This window comes from Tupaia chinensis, unplaced genomic scaffold (genome assembly GCF_000334495.1).
Source record: "Tupaia chinensis unplaced genomic scaffold, TupChi_1.0 Scaffold000187_1, whole genome shotgun sequence".
In the NCBI taxonomy this organism is placed as follows: domain Eukaryota; kingdom Metazoa; phylum Chordata; class Mammalia; order Scandentia; family Tupaiidae; genus Tupaia; species Tupaia belangeri.
Window position 1 is genome coordinate 3,110,645 of NW_006159662.1, and position 20,641 is coordinate 3,131,285.

Here is a 20,641-nt window from a genome sequence, read left to right on the forward strand (position 1 = left end):
TATATATATATATATATTTTCAATAATGAACAAAATAGGGGCTGGCAGGTGGCATGGTGGTTAAGGTGCTTGACTCCCACAAAGCCAACCACGGTTCAAGTCCTGGGCCTGGAAGCTTAGCTTCTCACTTTCCCTCTATCTCTCTCTTCCTCTTTCTATCTCTGGTCATATTAAAAAATAACAAATAAAATTAAATAAATATTTGTTAAATTAATGAACAAAATAATTTCAGTAACAATTATCTAATAAAGCAAAAAAAACACACATTCTTGGCTATGCCTTTTACTGCTAAAGAACAAAATCAAACTACTTTTGGAAAAGGAACAAAAACAGAAGTTGCTGCTCTATATTCAATTCTCTATAATACTATGTATGCATAATCTTTTTTATATTTTAAAGATATAATTTTACTTATTAATATATTTTAATTTACTATAGAGTACAGTACTTCACCAGAGAGAGACAGAGAGAGAGAAAGAGGAAGGGAAAGTGAGAAAGCAGGCCACCAGGTCCAGAACTCAAACCGTGGTTGGTCATGTGGGAGAGTCCAGTACCTTAACCACCTTGCCACCTACTGGCCCCTTAATCAACTATGGCAGAAGAAAAAGAACCCCAAGCTGCAACTTCATAAAACAGATATCTTAACAATCCTCTTTCTTTCTTACATAAAGGTATTTAAATGCAAAAACTCAAACCTATTCTTTGAAATTTTGACTAAAATTTTTAGTTAAGCTCTTTATTTGCTATGATATCAAAAAATTAACCCTTCAGGAAAACAAAATATTAGAGATAAGAGTTTGGGAGACTGAAATAAGAATAGTTTAAACTTTATTTGATAAAGAACAGTAAGGGGGCCGGCAGGTGGCATGGTGGTTAAGGGCGCTGGACTTCCACATAGCCGACTGCGATTTGAGTCCTGGACCTGGCAGCTTGCTTTCTCACTTTCCCTCTCTCCCTCTGGTAGAATAAATAAGTAAATAAATGGTTAAATAAAATAATTCTTCTAAAAATTAAGAATCAAATATTCATACTGCAGAGAACTGAACTTCAAATTAATAAATATGAAAATCATAATATTGATAGACTCTCATTTACTCTACATTATCTATTCAAATAAAGAAAAAAAAGAGTGGTGACACAGTAATTTTTCTTCAAAAATCCCACTATTTTCTACTGTAAGTAAAGAAATATTTAAAGTACTGAAGTTGTGGTATATGGCACAATTTCATGGGCTGTTTCAGAAAGCAGACTATTAAACATAACAATATAATTACCAGTTACTTCCACTGTGATGACTCAGAGGCACATACCTGCATGTGGTCACCAGCCAACACAATCCGAGTGCTTTTAGTTGCTAACGCTAGAGGCATAATGGTTTCACACTCCATGGCCTGGGCAGCTTCATCTAATAGAATGTGCGTAAAAAACCCTAGAAAGTACACCGGAAAAACACAGCAAAGTATTACAGCCAGTGTAAAGGCAGAAATAGTTGGTGTCTTTGCTGCTAAGGACAGTTCCACTAGCCAGTCTAAGAGTTCTGAGTACTTTTAATGCCTACCCTTAATGGGCTAGTTCTGTAGCACAGCAGTTGGGTACTAGGCAATAGGATTGTACAGCCAACCGCGGTTCAAACCTTGGCCCCAGAGGCTTGAAAAATATGACGGGCATGTGAGTGTGCATGCCCACAATTCTGATGCAATGGCACAATAGAGAAGGCAGGATTACAGCAGGACCATGGCCAGTGAGGGTTGTTTTCTCTCCAACTCTCTCTTTCTAGAGATAACATTATTATATTACTCAATAAAAGATGTAAAATTACAGCAATAACCTTATTACTTTACTCAATAAAAGATATAAAATTTATCTGGTGCTAAGAATCCAAAGACTAAAAGTTGAATTAGTATATACAGAAAAGATTTTAAAAGTGTAAGATAGTAGCTTTTTTTTGGTAATTGTCAGAGAGCTCAAGGACACTGGAGAGGTGAGGGGCACCTACCCAAAAGGATACAGTTGCACGCAATCCCTTTTCTCGAATTCCTCCTTTCTATTAGGATTTTGGACACACACATGTGCCTGGCATTCCGCCCCTATTCACTAGGACCAGGACTCAAACTGTGATCAGTTGTGTAAGATTTGGCTCCTTAACCACTAGGCCACAGGGCTGGCCCTGCTCATAGATTTTGATCAAAAGAAAGGCATCTAACCACTGTGAGCTCCAAAGCCCCTTAAGTATTTGGTAAAATACCAACATACAGCATTGGTAGTTCAAGCCAGCCAGTGGTATGGTAGTTAAGGTAACTGGATCCCAAGTGGCCAACTGTGCAGTGTAAGTCCCAGACCTGGAAGCTTGGAAAACATGCTGGGCACACCAAACGTGTGTGCCCAAAATCTCAAAAGGAAGGAAAAATGGAAGAGAAGGGACTGTGGTGTAGCACTCTCGCATGGAAGGTGCTTTCTCACTTTCCCTCTCTTTCTAGATCTCTCTGGTGAGCGCACAGACCCTCTGGCAAATTTTTAAAAAATAAATTAAAAAAAGAAAAAGGTAATTCAATCTAAACATGCATATTAAACGTTAAAATTTAAAAAAAAAATTATACCCAAATCTAACATAATCCAACTTTAATTGAAAACAAAGGATATCTTACAAGCGAATTCACTAATTCAGTTATTTGAGTTTATCATATGTGTGTGTACATATATATATATATATATATATATATATGTATTATACATATATTTTCTAGTCTAAGATCCTACTCTGTTTTAAGAAAAAAATCACTGTTCTGCAAAAATAGTGACTGATAACAAATGTCAAAAATGTACATTATCAGGCCAACCCCATGGCCTAGTGGTTGAGGTGAGTTAGATCCCACATGGCTGGCCACAGTTCAAATCCTGCCCCAAGGGCTTGGCAAACATGCCAGGCACATGTATGTGCATGCCTAGGATGCTAACAGGATGGAGAAGTTAAGGAGACGAGATGACAGCATGGCTGCGCCCTGTTAGGGGCTGCTTTCTTCTCCTCCCTGCAAACACCAACAGTAGAAGGCATCCGCGTCGGGGCTGGTGCTGCCACGCACACTACGGCACGTGCAAGTTCTGTGCGCAGGAAAGGGGGAAGAGGACAAACCTCCTGGTGTCTCAGTGTACACAGGTAAGAGGGCCCTGCTCCCCCACTGCCTTTCTCCAGGGTAGTGTGGAGGGGCTCTCTATTATTATAGCAACCAAAACAAAGCAGTTTCTAAACAGAATGGAAAGTTCCAAAACTCTTCAGACATTACTGGTTCATCAGCCTTCTAGCTGGCTTAGAAACCTACCCCTATTTCTATGAATATCAGTAAGTTCCAAACAACCTGTGAATACGATTTTCTTATAAGACTTGTTTTCAGGTGGGAAACTTTCTAAATGGTACTGACTGGCAGTACTAACCACTGTCATCCATCCAACAGATGGCTCTGGCTGACAGTCAGACTGTCAAATGACTATCTCCTAAGCACTGACAGTGGCCCAAGGATGATAAAAGACATGTGCATTTTCCTCCCTGTTGAAGAGAATCTGTGCTTTCATTCTACAAGACTAATTAAGGGAAATGACTATATAAACATAAGGAGCAAATGAAAAAACAGAGACTAGTGGAAAAAATCTGGTTTTATTAGATAAAATTTTAATTAAATAGAGCTAGGCTTTCATCAGGAAATGGATAAATTGTGAAATTGTTATGACTATTGCTTAAGCTAGAAAAGGTAACCTAAATTAATCAAACTGACTTAGCATGAGTCTTGGTTTCCTTATCTGTAAAATAACCCTCCACAGGGTGGATATGACAATTAAATGGAATAAAGTATAAGCAACATCCAAACAAAGGACCTACTCGACTTCCAGAAAGGCTATTTATTCTACACTCTAGCTCTTCAAAGCCATTCTTTACTCTTTCTCACAAAAGAGTTTGTGGAGGTTTGGGTTTTATAATCTAAATGGCAAATATGCAGAACATAATCATCAAGTAATGAAACTTTTTTAAAGGGTTTTTGCCTTAGGGCATGTGAGCTAGAGGGGTTGGTTGTAGGGAGAGGGAAAGTGAGAAATCACCCCCAGGTCACCCTTCAGGGGGAATGGCCATGCCACAATCCCTTCTCCTTTCTCCTCCTGGGATCTTGGGTACACACAGGCATGCGCACACACTCCCAGCTTGAGTTTCAAGCCACCAGGTCCAGGATTCGAAACACAGTTGACCACATGGGAATCCAGTGCCTTAACTACTATGGCATTTGCTGGCCTCAAGATTGATCGTTAAATAAACATACCAAAATTTGCGTTTCAAAATAGGTGTTGTTCCATTCAAAGAAGTCACTTGAGATGAAATATAACTCATTCCAGTGATGATGGCACTGTTAAAAATATTCTGAAACTCTGCTTTTGGAACTGCCCTCACTAGCCAGCTCTGTGCTATGAGCACAGGAAAATAAATCTCATTACATGAGAGGCACGTCTTTTTATTTCCCGTTTGGTATTGCTCAGTTTGATCATCTACCTTATTCATCAGACGTGTCTCAGAAAGATTTTGAAGCCTTTCTAAATTTAAATTTACCCTCAAAAAAATAAAAATTGGCCGCCATTCCTTTATTTAAGATAAACAGAAGTTTAGACCTTCAGGTGTCTGTCCCTGGGCTAGGCCTCAGGAATACAAGGTGAAGAGAACAGTCTCTACCTTCCAGGGACTTGGATGTTCAAACGAATTTGTCACTGGCTCTGAGAGCAATTTCAAAAGGAGACAGCAACAAACTGTTGAGCTGTGTCCACAATTATAATATGGCAGTAACAGATGAATATCCTTCCCAAGCATCTGCTTTAAAGTGATACTGCTTTCCTCACAGTTAAGTCCTGCAATATTCATCAGAACAACTATTTGTCATTTTATATCTGTACTTCGTATAGTATCATTTGGTTTTTACATTGTTCTGGTAGTGATACTAATATAGTATTACTAGGTTGTTGAAGGAATACTATCGTAATTGTTGTTTCTAAGGCGTGTTAAGACAAAAACTGAAGAAAACTAAAAAAGCACCAACTGTTCAAAGTTAAATTCTTCGCATGATCAATAATAAATATCACCTGACCGATTAGACAATGGTCATTAAAATGCCTAAACTAAGGGTCAGCAAATTATTTTCAGTGACGGGCAAAACCGTGTGTGTGTGGTTAGACAGAATCTTGCTATTGCCACTCTCCCACCTCAGCCTTCCCAGTAGCTGAGACCACAGGCACGTGCCGCCACACCCAGCTCTCTTTAAACAGTGGCTCAGGCCAACCTGGAGCTCCTGCTCCTCCTGCCTCAGTCTCCTGAGTCGATGAGATTATAGCAGAGCACCCAGCCCCTGGGTTGGATTGGAAATTGAACAAAGGCTTCCCATGTGGCCCCAGCCTGCAAAGCACAGCATCTTAGCAAGGAACACCACAGCTGGGCTCAAACAGTACGCATCTTAGGTTCTCTGTGACATATAATCTGCCACTACTCAACTCAGCCGTTGTAGCACACAAGCATTCAGACAATAAATGCTATTAAATAAATCAGCATGTCTATATTCGATGTGATAAAAATTTATGAGAATGAGCAGGGAGCCAGACTTGGCCCACAGGCTAGCGTTACCAACCCCGGTCTAAACTGAATGCGTGAGCCCTACACCTGTGAGACTCCTTGTCCATGTCATACCAGGTTCAAGGTCCAACTGACAGAGGTACTGGGAAGTATTCAGCGTAACGACCACCACTCGATGTTTCAGAATATCTTCTTTCTGTGGCATCTGAAAGGTGGAATGTGCGCTTGAGATCAAACAGTACTGATGCACGACTGGGTGGACAGTCTTTACCCAGCGATTTCTGAAATATACCCTATAAAAGAAGATAATGTTTCCAATTTACATTATTAACATCTTAGCAGTATCTGATCACTAAAATATTGACAGTTACTTTAAGACTGTATCTGGACATTAACAAATAAATCAGACAACCATTAACACTGCAAAGTATTAGAATTTAACATACAACTTCCCCTATATCCACTGTGACCTCTCCTCATCAAAAAAAAAAAAAAAAAATTCAGCAAGTATACACACTAAAACAAAATGACTACCTAATTATTTTAAACTGTTCAGATTAATCTTACAAGAAAAGTTATAAACATTATAGCTTTAAAAGTTCAAAACATTGCTATTCTAGAATTGCTTTTTTCTACAACAGTCCTACAAAAAATACTAAATTCCTATTTTAATTGTTAACAAAAAAGTAAGCTGCATACTTATAACAAAAATTCAAAAGTTATTTGCATTTAATTTTAGGATATATTTTACATATATATTTAAATAGACTTCTGAGGTTCTACAAATATAAAAATAAACTTCAATTTTAAACAGAAAATCTGGGTCCTATAGGCGGTGTGGTGGTTAAGGTTGTTGGACTCCCACATGGCTGACTGCAGTTCAAGCCCCAGACCTGGCAGCTTGCTTTCTCACTTTCTCTCTCTCACTAGCTCTTGCTCTGTCCCTCTCTGGTCAAATTAAAATAAATAATAAATAAACAAATGAAGTTAAATAAAATACTTCTTTAAAAAAATATCAGGAAATCTTAAGAAAGTACATCCTGGGACCAGCAGATGGCATAGCAGTTATGTCGCTGGATTCCCACATGACCAACCATGGTTCGAGCCCCAGATCCAGTGGCTTCAAACTCACACCTGGTGCGTGTGCATGCATGCCCAAGATCCCAGGAGGAGAATGGAGGAGAAGGGACTGCACCATGACCATCTCCCTGGAGGGTGATTTCTCACTTTCTCTCTGGCGAGTGTATGTGCCCTATAGCAAAAATCTCTCTAAAGAAAGAAAGAATGTGCATCTCTTCCATGAATCAAAAAATTAGCAATACGCCTCAGTGCAAAAGATTACTAAAGTAATACAGAAACGACTCACTTCTAACCCACCCAAACAACAAAGATCTGGGTGTCTACTGAACTCTGGCACAAAGGCAAATCACACAGGGCTTATGAACAATCATAAACACTCTGGATTTACTCTGAGTTTAATGAAAAGCCATCAGAGTTCGAAGGGGTGGTCACACAACATGATAGGTATTACTAAAGGACCACTCTGTTTCTCTGAGTGGGTTGGCAAATATTTAACAGCTAGCTCTGGGAGAGGAGCCTGATATGTAGTGCTTGCTGATTTCTGTGGTATTAAAAACTATTACGATGGCTGATTTCAAGCTACCAGCAGGATGTCACTGAATATGAACTTGAGAAGACATGAACATGATCGGCTCTCATGACCCTACAGGTTGGTGCCACACCACTGAGTGGGCTGGAGGTGAGGGCAGGGGGCAGAAGCATAGCTAGCAGGAGGCTACTGCAAAGACCTGGACAAAAGATGGTAGCTAGGGCGGGGGTGATAGTAGCAGAGATACGAAAATGGTCGGAGACACTAGACATTCTGAGAGTAATGCCAACAGACTTCACTGATGGAGAAATGGAGATGTAGAATTTAAGAGAAAAGATGATTCCATGCCTTGGAAGCTGGATGAATGGCCATAGTGTTTACAAAGTGAGAGAGGAACACATCTGGGCTAGGAGTTGAGAGTTTGGTTTTGGACGTATTCAGCAGACATCCAAGTGGAGAAATACCTAGCAGGCAGGGTGATATGTAAGTTTAGAGTTCAGAGGAATGCCTGCATCAAGAGCTATACAACTGGGATGTTACCAAACTGTGAGATTAGATGAGATCACCTGGAGAATAAAAGGAGATAATAAAAGAAACAAAAGGAAGAATGACTGATGGGCCTCTCCCAACACTGAGGTAGGAAAAGGAGAGGTATACAGTAAAAGTGACTGCGAAGGAGAAGCCATTAAAAATAGAAGAGCTTAAGAAAGCATGTGGAGATGGAGCAAAACAAAGTGCTCCAGTGACCTAATGGTTATAGGGAGCCAGACCAGGGGTCAGCAGGTGTGGTGGTTAAGGGTGCTGGACTCCCACATGGCCAACAGTGGCCAACAGTGGTTCAAGTCCTGGACCTGGCAGCTCTCATTCTCTCTCTCTCTCTCTTTCTCTCAATCTGTCCCTCCATAGTCAAATTTAAATAAATCAATAGTTAAATAATTCTTTAAAAAAAAGAGGAGAGGCGGGATCAGCAGTTAGCATAATGGCTCTGTCACTGGACTCCCATGTAGTCGACCATGGTTCGAGTCCCGGACTCGGCGGCTTAAACTCACGCCGGGCGGGTGCGTGTGTGCCCAAGATTCCGAGAGAAGAATGATGGAGAAAGGGTTATGGTGTGGCCATCCCACCTGGGGGGTGACTTCTCCCTTTCTGTCTCTCTGTCTGTCTCTGTCTTTCTGGCGAGCGCATGTGCCCTATAGCAAAAATCTCTCAAAAAAAAAAAAAAAAAAAAAGAAGAGGGGCAGACCATAATTTGAATCCATGCCCCAATTACATGAAAAACACACTAGATGTGTGTGTGTGTACATACCCCAAATGCTGACAGGATGGAGGAATGGAGAGAAAGGACTGTGGTGTGATCACATCCCACTGAGGAGTGCTTTCTCCCTCTCCCCCGTCTCTGTCCTGTCTCTCTGTCTGGAGAACACACACCCGTTCTGGCAATTAGAAAAAAGAGAGGGACAGAGATAGAGGAGAATAAGGGTCAAATGCTACCAAGAGACTGAGTAAATTAAGGACTGACCACAAGACAGAAACAAGAAGACCGCTGGTGACCTCAACATGATGGTTTCAGAGTGAAAGTAGAAACGAAAATCTGACTAGCTTGAGCTCAAGAGGGGAAAAGAGAAGAGAGGAGGCAGGCCAGGGAGTATAGACAACTGCTTAGGGAAGTTTGCTGAGAGGAATGCAGATGGGGTCGAGATGACCTGGGTTTGGTTCTGTTTTAAACGGTAAACAGAATATAGCTGTATGCCCTACAGAGGAAAGGATGCGGGGGAGAAACTGCAGAGGGAGAGAAGGGTCAGAGCTCACTCACAAGTGGAGAAGTAGGCCTTAGAAAGGAGCAGGGACGCGGAACGGCAGGAAAAGTAGTCACTCGGCAGCCGAGTCGGACAGCAGATATGCTGAAGGGAAATAGTGGACCTTCTTTTTTGATTGCTCCTTTGGTGAAATCACAGAGATTACCAGCTGGTTATTTTCATCACTTTTACTCTTTTATTAAATTGAGAAAACTGAAGCCCAAAGCATTCATGGCCAGAATTCAGATTGGTGTTCTTATCCTCTCTGAGTCTCATTTCTTATTTACAAATAATTATTCAACTTCTCAAACAAATGATAAAACAACACATTTATTCTGTGCCAAGGTCTGACACCAACAAATAGCCATCGCCCATTTTCCTTCACCCACAGCAAAACTGAAACTAACTCCAGCATTTCCAAACACCCAGTTCACAGTCCATGTACATTACACAAATCAAGCATGTAAGATCATGTCACATCATCCAAGCAATAGCGCGAAAGGTCCAGTGTCTGCATCCACAAGTATACATCCTGAGAAACATCTTATTTAATAAGTAATCACATGGAACAAAAGGACATTTTGTACTCAGCTTCCAAAGCATTACAGCAAAATCTGGTACTTAATTAGAATATCTTCAGTTAGTTTAAAATTTCACTAATAATCTCCTTTTTTCAGTGAGCCACCATTTGTTAATGGACTCCTGTTTTGCTCTTATGTTAATGGTATTATATAGGCCTTTGTACATTTTTTTTAGAATTATTTTATTTAACTATTTATTTTAATTTGACCAGAGAGGGACAGAGCGAGGGATAGAGAGGGAACTTGAGAAAGCAAGCCACCAGGTCCAGGACTCGAGCCGTGGTCAGCTATGTGAGAGTCCAGCGACTTGCTATGTGAGAGTCCATGCCACCTGCCAGCCCCGTGTCTGTACATTTGACTGTAACTATCTTAAACTATTTTCAGAAGCAAAAAAAAAAAAATTATTTTTAAAGGAGTAACTGTTTTTACTATCTGAAATAATTATTACATAACTTTGTTTCTTTTTTTCCTTAGATATTGGAATTATACTATTAAATCTTGCAAACTGCAACTAGGAGTTGGTTTTATTCATTTCTTTTTTGGGGGGGCGGGGGGGAGGTTTTTGCAATAAGGTGTGTGAACTTGCCACAAAGACAGAGAAAGACAGAGACAGAAGCGAGAAATCACTCCCTAGGGGGAATAGCCATGTCACAATCCCTTCTCCTCCATTCTCCTCTTGGGATCTTGGACATGTACGCACACACACCCGGCACGAGATTTAAGCCACCAGGCCCGGGACTCAAACTGCAGTCGACCACATGGGAGTCCAGTGACATAGCCATTCTGCCAACTGCTAGTCCCTAAATATTAATTTCTTAAATAAGAAAAGCATCAAGTTGGTAGCTATTTTTTTACTAAAAATCATATCAAGACTTTTTTTTAATTCTTAAGCCAAACTAGAAATGAGTTCATTTTTCCATTTTTCATTCAAGACCACACTTGAAAGTGGTATTTGGTGTGGGATAAAATTTACAAAACAAAGATAATCTATACTTGTTAAAAGAATTACAACCTCTCGGCCATACTCTATGTTGGATTACTTTCTTCAGAAGGTAGGCACTGGCTCACACAACATCTCTAGACACATGAAAGTTAATCATTAAATAAATCCTAATGACTACTGATATTGGCCTACCTGTCTAAATGTTTAATTTATTAGTAAGCAAATACTAATGAAAAACTACACAGTTAATAGCCAGCCATATTTTCAGGGATCAGCAGGGAGTGTGGTAGTTAAGGTGCTGGACCCCACATGGCCAACTGCTTAGTTCACATCCCAGACCCGGCAGCTTAAAAAACATACCAGGCATATTTAACGCAATTCCAATCAAATTACCAGAGACATTCTTCACAGATCTAGAAAAGACTATCATAGAATTTGTCTGGAATCATAAACACCCTGAATTGCCAAAGCAATCCTGTGCAAGAAGAGTGGAATAGGTGGCATCTCACTCCCTGACCCTTAGATATATTATAAAGCTGTGATAATCAAAACAGCATGGTATTAGCACAAAAGCAGACAGGTGGACCAATGGAATAGAATAGAGATCCCAGAAATAACCCCCAAAACTGGGTATCCACCTACAGAAAGATGAAACTGGATTTCCATCTTTCACTATTAACAAAAATCAACTCAGAGTGGATCAAAGCTCTAAACCTAAGACGGCAACCTATAAAACTACTGGTGGGAAACACAGGAGAAACTCTGGGAGACATTAGGATAGGCAAAGACTTCTTAAGTAAGGCCCCCAAAGCACAGGCAATTATTCCCAAAATAGAAAAGTGGAATTGCATCAAATTAAGAAGTTTCTTCACAGTCAAGGACACAGTAATAGTATGAATCGATAACCCTCGGAATGGGAGAATATTTTTATAAACTATGCTTCAGATAAGGGCCTGATAGCAAGAATACACAGGGAACTCAAGGGGCTTACCTGAAAAACAAAAGATTAACCCAATTAAAAGATGAGAAAATGAGCTTAGCAAAAAAAAAAAAAAACTTTCTAAGGAAGCCATACAGTCAAAAAGCATATGAAGACATGCTCAACATCCCTCATCATAAGGGAGATGCAGATTAAAACCACAATGAGATACCACTTAACCCTTGTCAGAATGGCGAAGATTAAAAATACAAAAAATGGTAAGTGTTCGCGGGGTTATGGTTAAAGGGGAACTCTCCTACACTGTGGGTGGGAATGTAAATTGGTCCAGCCACTGTGGGAAACAATATGGAGGTTCCTAGACCTACAGATAAAACTACCATATGATCCAGGAATTCCACTCCTGGGTATCTACTCAAAGGACAGGAGAATGCTGAGTCAGAAAAGCACTTGCACATCAATGTTTATTGCAGCATTATTTACCATTGCTAAGACATGGAACCAACCCAAATGTCCAGAAGCAGATGAATGGATCGAAAAAGTGTGGCGCATAGACTCCACTCTATCCACTGTGACTTAAAAAAAAAAAAAAAAAAAAACAAAAAAAAAAAAAAAAAACTGGCATTTGATAGAAAGTGGTTGAATATGGAAGATTTATTGCTGAGTGAAGTAAGCCAAGCTATGAAAGAAAGATATTGTATGTTTCCACTTAATATATACCAACTGTCCTCACTCTATGGTAGAGACTGAAAGATTGGAGGACATGAAAGCATTGAAAATAGCTATGGACCCTGGGGACAGTGTAGAAGGATGGTGGGAGAGGGGAAGAGTCTAGGGAAGGAAATTAGGGAGAAAAATAGGCAAGACATTCGTGGGACACCGTAATGGTTTATTACCTGTTAATGATAACGTGTATAGTAATGATAACGTGGTACACCTTGTCTGAGGTGTATTTCATGTTGGGTAAATTCTCTTTGCAAGCCAAATGATGTATAATGATTAAATGTATGAAAATAATAAGAAGAAAATAAAAACTAAATAAAAATAGAAATCAGTCTAGAGAGTGTTTAAAACCTGGGAGGGAAAAAAAAAAAAACCTGGACTTGAGTTCTCACTGTTGGTTTAGAAGCCGGGCTTTGGCAGAGCACAATCTGGGGCAGAGCACAATCTGGCTTTCGTGGTGCCCAGACACACTGGCCTTTGTGAGTTCCTTTCTCTATTAAACAAACCAACATGCCAGGCACCAAAATCTCAAGAGAAAAAGGATTTGCAGCATGGCCATCCCCTCTCGGAGGTGATTTCTCACTTTCCCTCTGTCTGTCTCTGGAGAGCACTCACGCCCTAGGGTAAAACTAGAAAAAAAGGGGCCAGTAGGTGGCATGGTGGGTAAAGCACTAGACTCCCACATGGCTGTCTATGGTTCAAGTCAAACCTGGTGGCTTACTTTCACGCTTTCCCTCTCTCTCTCTCTCTCTTTCTCTCTCTCATCAAATTAAAAAATAATAATGATGACGAATAAATAAAATTAAATAATTCTTTTTAAAAAATCCTCTAGAAAAATAAAGTCATATTTTTAAGCTATAATTCTCTTTCTTCCGCAATTAAACTGTCCATTAAGTCTGATAGTATAATAAAGGCATTTTCAAATATTCAAAAGCTCAAAAAATATAATACCTCTTACATTTCTCAGAAAGGTTAAAAACACTAAAAAGTATGTGTACAAAACAGTATGCAACAAGCAGAAAATCATGAGAGAAAAAGACCTAAGACCCAGACAACAGGATCTAACACAGGAGAGAAGAAATATAAAAGTCCCAAGATGATGACAAAGAGAAGAGTCAGGACAACTAAAAAGAACCAGTTTTGAAAGAAGGAGCAAGTCAATCCAGGAGAGAAATATCCAGGCGAAAAAAGCATGGCACTAAGAAACTAAGGAAGAACTTAGAGAACACAGGTATTTATAGTTACTAAGGATAGAAGAACCTCATTAGATGTTCAAAGAAAATAAGGCAAACAAACAAAGGATTATTAATGTTAGAACAACACAGTACTATGTGAACGGAAATATGCATAGAATGTGTTAGAATAATTTATAGAATCATAATAATGGTGACACTAAACAATGACATTAAAAGTGAAGCTACCGTAACAGTGTCAACAGATATCCAAAATGTATGTGTGTACACACACACACACACACACACACACATATTTTTATGTGTGCACACACATATACATTATGTGTGTGTGTGTGTGTGTGTGTGTGTGTGTGTGCTTTGAGAGTTCAAAGAGTTTGCCCCTTAAGAATCACATTGCATGGACACTGGTTAGGTAAGAAACAACTTTATTTTGCTGTGGATTTAAAATACTGTGATTTAAAATCTTTTATAATACTGTGAAAGTATGACTTTCTTTTTTTAGAGATTTTATAGGGCACAGTGGGCTCACAGGAGAGACAGAAAGTGAGAAATCACCCCCCATGGGGGATGGCCACACTGCAACCCCTTCTCCTCCACTCTCCTCTCAGGATCTTGGGCCCGCATGCACACGTACCCAGCATGAGTTTTTAGCCTCCAGTTCCAGGATTCGAACTGCAATCAACTATGTGGAAGTTCAGCAAAGTACCCATTACACCATCTGCTGGTCCCCAGTGTGATTTTTTAAAAAAATAAACATAAATACTAATCTAAAACAAAAGCTGCTTAACTATACGGATCATTATGGAGACAAATACTGAGGATCGGCAGGGGTCAGAGTTGGAGCGCTGGGTCCCACATGGCCGAGGCAGCAGTTGGAGTCCCAGACCTGGTGGCTAGAGAACCACTTCAGACACATGTGCCTTTGTGCTCAGAGCCCCTAAAAGGAGAATGGAGAGAAAGCACTGTGGTGTGGCCATCCCCACCTCAGGGGGTGAGGTCTCACTTTCCATCCTTCCCTATTTCTCTGTCTCTCTCCAGTGAGCAGACATGTCCTATAGCAAACAAACACAAAGCTGTCGGTATTTAAATTAACCTCTCACTTATTGATGGCTTTTATTTTCTGAGAGAGATTTTTGCTATAGGGCGCATGTACTTGCTGGAGAGACAGAGGAAGACAGAGAAACAGAAAGCAAGAGATCATCCCCCAGAGGGGATGGCCATGCCGCAGTCCCTTCTACTTCATTCTTTCCTCAGGATTTTGAGCATGCACACACACACACAAGGCATGAGTTTCAAGTCACTGGGTCCAGGACTCGAACCGCTGTCAACCACATCCGAGCCCAACAGCGAACCATTACACTATCTGCTGGTCCCATATTGATGGCTTTTTGAAAAGAATTATTTTTAAATTTTATTCATCATCTTTTTCTTTTTTTTAATTTGACCCATGAGAGACAGAGAGAGAGAGAGAGAGGGAAAGTGAAAAAGCAAGCCACCAGATCTGGGACTCAAACCAGTCAGCCTTGTGGGAGTCCAGCACCTTAATCACAGCGCCAACTTCCAGCCCTTGATAGCTATTTAAAATTAAAATTCTCTGGTTTCTCCCACATAAAAAGAACGTTCACTTCGAATTCTCCCAAACCACTGCTCAGCCTCTCTTCATGGCCAGGCTGCTCGGAGGTGCTGTCCACACTGCCCTCCATTCAGTGACCACTCCTCACTCTGCTCAGCACACATGGCTCTGCCCATCCAGTCGAGGGACACAACTTCCTTGTCACTGAGCCACAGGGACATTTCACAGGCTCATCGAGTTACTTCACTTACTACTCCAACTTCAGCTGCTCCCACTGGAGCCTGTCCCCTCACTTTGTGACTCACCCTTTCTCTGCCTGCCTTCATCTTCAGCTCCTGCCTCTCAAGTTCTGTCCTCGTCCCCTGCCAATCTCAGCTGTGCCAGGGCTTCGGTCATCACCGACGCCCCATGACTCACACGTCTCCTCTCTCCGGCCATGACCTCACCTCTGGGCTCCCGGGATGCAGAGCCAGTTGCTTACTTGATAACTGTCTCCTCAAGGAACTGCAAAGGCAGCTCAAATGTAAAATGCACAAACACGAATCTCAGGATCGAAAGCTGTTCTAACCCTCCATGAAAACAATTAAAACAAATTATAGGGATTTTTTCCTTTCTTCAAGCAAGCAAAAAAAACACATTTAAGAAAAGTCTCAATATAAACTGAAGTTGAAGAAAGTACTATCATTTTAAAATATTACTATGGGGGCCAGCAGGTATCATGGTGGTTAAGGCACTGGAATCTTACATGGTCAGCCATGGTTTGAGTCCCAGACTGACGGCTTGCTTTCTCACTTCCCCTCTCTTTCTCTCTCCTTCTCTTTCTTTCTCTCTCTCTAGTGAGTGTGTTCTATAGCAAATTTAAATAATAACAATAATAAAATTAAACACATTCTTTCTTAAAAAAAAATTACTGGGACCAGCAGATGGCATAATGGCTATATCGCTGGACTCCCACATGACTGACTATAGTTCAAATTCTGAACCCAGAGGCTTGAAACTCATCCCAGACGCGTGTGTGCATGCCCAAAATCTTGAGAGAATGGAGGAGAAGGGACTCTGGCGTGGCCACAACCATGAATTCTCACTTTCTGTGCCTTTGTATCTCTCTGTGTCTCCAGGGAGCATACATGCTCTATAGCAAAGATCTCTCTCTTAAAAAAAAAAAAAAAGCAAACATTATTATGATAAGACTATAAACTTGTTCAAAGTAACTGATACCGCTTTTAAAAGTTACAGAAATTTTAAGCATGTTTAGGGTTTAAAGTGAGTTCTTTCATACTTTTAAAAGTAAAAAATGATGATTATAAATAAAATCAAATATTTCTTAAGAAAAAAAATCTTGCTAGTGACAATTATTTTGGGGTGCTGGGATGGGCTGAGAACTCTATTAAGTATGCATCTGTATATGTCTGTGTGTCTTTCTCACTCAGAGAAGAAAGAAACTTAGTAAAGGACTACAAAGCTTGATCATTTGAACTATTTTCTTAACAATATACTTACTATTCTAGTGCTGACCTTAAAAGATTGAAATTTTACGACCAGCAGATGGTGTAATGTTATGTTGCTGGACTCCCAGTCAACCATGATTTGAGTCCCAGGCCCATGGCATAAAACACACATTGGGTGCATGTGCATACATGCCCAAAATCACAAGAACAGGAGAAGGGATTGTGGCGTGGCCATTCCTCCTGGGGGATGATTTATCACTTTGTATCTCTCTGTCTCTGTCACTCCAGCAAGTGCACATATCTTATAGCAAAAACCTCTCTTTTAAAAAAAAGATTGAAATTTTATCTGTACTTTCATTTTGTGTAATATTAAGGTAAAGACTGTCTATAAGATTATTTAAAAACACATTTAGTGACCAGCAGTTAGCGTAATGGCTATGTCGCTGGACTCCCACGTAGTTGACTACGGTTCACGTCCCGGACCCGGTGGCTTAAAACTCATGCCGGGCGCGTGTGCATGTGTGCCCAAGATCCCAAGAGGAGAACAGAGGAGAAGGGATTGCAGCATGGCCATACCCCCTGGGGGGTGATTTCTCACTTTCTGTCTCTCTGTCTGTCTCTGTCTGTCTGGCAAGCGCACGCACCCTATAGCGAAAACCTCTCCAAAAAAAAAAAAACATTTAAAACTTTTCAAAATAGGAAAATTGATACTGACAAATGACACTTTTAAGAACAAAATATAAAATATAAATGACTTCAATTGATTTATGTATTGTCTAGAAACAAACCAATCCACGTACCCCATGTGAATTATAATGATTCTTAAAATAGGTTATAGTCTTTCATATTGTATCGTTTTAATTCAGTGAAAATTTATTCATGCATTCAATTCATATGCAATAAACTATCCCTTGGGTTGGCCCCACAGCTTAGTGGTTAAAGGAGCTGGATCCCACATGGTTGACTACAGTTCAAATCCCAGCCCTGAGGACTAGAAAAAAAACATGCAGGGTACATTTTTACAAGTTCACTCAAAATCCTGAGAAGACAGAGAAATGGAGAAGGGACTGCAGCATAACCATGCTCCACTAAGGGGTGCTTTCTTCCTCTCTCTTTCTCTGGAGAGCATAGGCACTCTCTGGCAATTTAAATAAACAGTTCCCAAAAATGTTATTACTTAAGATATTAAGAATCAGAAAGACATGACCCCAGAAGAAAATCTGTTTCTCTAAGGACCTATCTAAAACAACGAATGCCTTCAATGTGTCCACAAAGCAGTAAATGCACACCTCCTCCAGAGATGACCTCTACTCAGAAAGGCTTAATTTGGCTAGAACTGGATCCTGATCTTCAGAACCATACCCAGAGAAAAACTGCTTTGCCCTCTATATTCCATTTTAAACCTCCTAATTCTAATGACAAAATAAAAACTGAAATTAAACACAATTTAAAAGGTGTGGTGACATGGTGGTAAAGGTACTGTACTCCCACAAGGCTGATCACAGTTCGAGTACCAGATGTCACGGCTTGCTTTCTCACTTTCCCTTTCTCATGCTGTCTCTCTCAGATCAAATTTCTAAAATAATAATAACAATAATAATAAATAAAATTAAATAAGTAATTCATTAAAAAAAAAAAAAAGAACTAAAATGGTTTGTAAAACCTTCCTCCCCGGAGGGCACGGTGATGCCATGCTATGGTAAAATCTTCATCCCAAATTTTTAAGCAAAGTTCAACCCTTGACAATTAACATACTTCTATAAATTTTAATAAGTATGTACATTTAAATGTATTTACTATTTAATGTTTAATGACTATTTTTACACTACCCCATTTTCCAGGGCCCAGTCTAGAAGACACCGTGACAATGGCTGAGTCCTGGCAGCCTTCCCCCACGCCTTCTTCATGGACATGTGCAGACACTCAGTGCCCTTGTGTTCCTCCCCCTGCAGCCCAGGTCATGCAGACAAAGCTCATCTCCCGGAACGCTCGGTCATTCTAACCCCTATTCCATCTTCCATACCACTCACATCTGCTGTCCACTAGGAAAATTCAAATTCATTTGAGTTCATGTAGTAAGAGGTGATGCTAACAGATCTTAACAATTCAACACACTGGCCAGTTAACAGCTTTCCCAAAGAGAAAACGATGGTGACCATGTAGGGCTTACGTAAAGAAAATATTTGGGTAAGTCAGACTTTTTCTTATTTTATTCCCTTTACTAAAATGTAGTTAGAAAGAACATGAAACTTGCATTTGAAAATGTTTAAATATTTTTGCATGTTAGATTGAAACACTCTTAAGACCTATGGAGAGGTGAGACTTTTCTGCTTGCAAGCAAAATTCTGTATTTATGCCACTATACCTACACACATACCCTGCTGGAACATAACTTCTTATTCTGTATCTTTAGATGCTCTACATAATAGATTATAACCTCCAAAAACTAACTTTACATGGAAAAAGCTAAATAAAACCTAGCTGAATGATGGATTTTAATGTTTATCAACCACAGCTCTACTGCCCCGAATGTCAAGTGACTAATATGAACTCGACCAAGATATGAGGGGTTTTCACTCCACTGTGTCCAAGCCAAGTCTGCCAACTCCCCTGAGATGGTCACGTTTTCTACACAACGTGTGCAAGCACAACATACATACCACCAACAAAACAAACAACTTATCTCCACTGAAGTCAGAACACTCATAGCAAAAGTGCCAGCCACTCAACTTTTACTTATGAAGAGAGAAGAATCTGAAGCAAACTATTTAGCAATAAATATATTTTCAATAAGTACTAGATTTTCATTTATAGTAATTGTATACATGTGATATTTCCTCATTAAGTACAAGTGGATTCTACTTAGAATAATTATTTCTGCTTTGTCTTCCATGAGTAAAAACAAGGTACCATGTAAAAATCTGTGTTGGAGCCAGCAGGTGGTGATTAAGGTGCTAGACTCCCACATGGCTGACCATGGTTTGAGTCCTGGATGGGGTGGCTTGAAAATCACACTGGGCTCATGTGCACGAGTGCCCAAAATCCTAGGAGAGTGGAGAAGGGATCAAGGTGTGGCCATTCCCTCGGGGGGGAAGGGGGGTGATTTCTCACTGTCTCTCTCACTGTCTCTCTCCATCTCTCTCTAGTGAGCACATGAGTCCTACAGCAAAAATCTAAAACAAACAAACAAACCTGTGTTAATGGGCAACGTCACTTTTTTCCCCCTTTTTTAATGTAATTCTAAAATCAATAAAATGTCTTTGCCTATACCTATTAAAGAATTACATAGCATAATTTCATTTTTCCATGCCTGATCTCAACTAGAATAAAAAGTTAGTGAATTATGATTCAAAAGTATGGTTAGAAATTAATTTGTAAACAATAATTATATTTGAACAACCTAGGGCATGACATATTAGTCTATAAAATGGCAAAACTAAACATTAATTCATATAATAATGAAGTAAATGGTATAATCAACAACTATTTAATGATTCTTTATTGTTTTCTGAAGAAAAGGATTTTCATTCCCCCACGATCCTGTATTTATTTCATGTCCATATATACTGAGAGGATCTTTCTATACCAACTTAAAATTTTCTTTGATACTTTGTCTCTTAAATGGCAGCAAAAAGTTATAAATACCAGTCAATTACATTTTGTTGCAGAAATCATTTCAATATTTCATGCTTATTTAATGTGTAGATTCAGTAAAATTACCTGCATGGTCACACTCAAAATTTTATTTCCCTAAAGAATTGTTACTAGATGGCTATGCCATGCCAAGCCAAATATGCTAGACTTTCAAGAAATTAATTTGATTTAAATTAATCATATTTATATTATTTCATCATACTAACTTTTAGAGGAACATATCAAAATATAATCAAATTGTACCAACATTTTTACACACAAAACTTAAAAAAGGATGTCTTTAATGTTTAAGAAGTGAATGGTCCAAGATTTTTACATTTTTCCTTAATTTAAATGGTTTCTTCAAAAGACATAACCTTCAAATGCCAATGCATAGTCAAAGATTTGAGTATTTCCAAAGTTACTAAAATCTTTACAGACACCTTTTCTTAAGAATAATAAAGTATGATACAGTACATAATAAGCCTTAAAAAAATACCTGAGAGGTCTTGCCTGGGGATTGCCTGCTTCTACATATGGATGTAAATAATCCTTTATGTAGAGATCAGCAGCACTATTAGAATGGGTGCAAATGAGAATCCTGCT

At 39.5% G+C, this 20,641-nt stretch overlaps 1 protein-coding gene across 5 annotated transcripts in view; it reads right to left on the reverse strand.

Annotated features, from left to right (window-relative positions):
- HELZ (helicase with zinc finger) overlaps positions 1 to 20,641 on the reverse strand; it is a 206,108-nt gene that overhangs the window by 81,746 nt on the left and 103,721 nt on the right. For 2 of the 5 annotated variants that reach the window (XM_006146767.3, XM_027771161.1), the window contains 3 exons: positions 20,535 to 20,639; positions 5,711 to 5,889; positions 1,311 to 1,429 (listed from right to left, as the gene is read on the reverse strand). In XM_006146767.3, coding sequence (XP_006146829.1) covers positions 1,311 to 1,429; positions 5,711 to 5,889; positions 20,535 to 20,639 — 403 coding nt within the window. The remainder of the gene's footprint in view (positions 1 to 1,310; positions 1,430 to 5,710; positions 5,890 to 20,534; positions 20,640 to 20,641) is intronic. The other 3 variants (XM_027771164.1, XM_027771162.1, XM_027771163.1) reach the window with 2 other exon arrangements.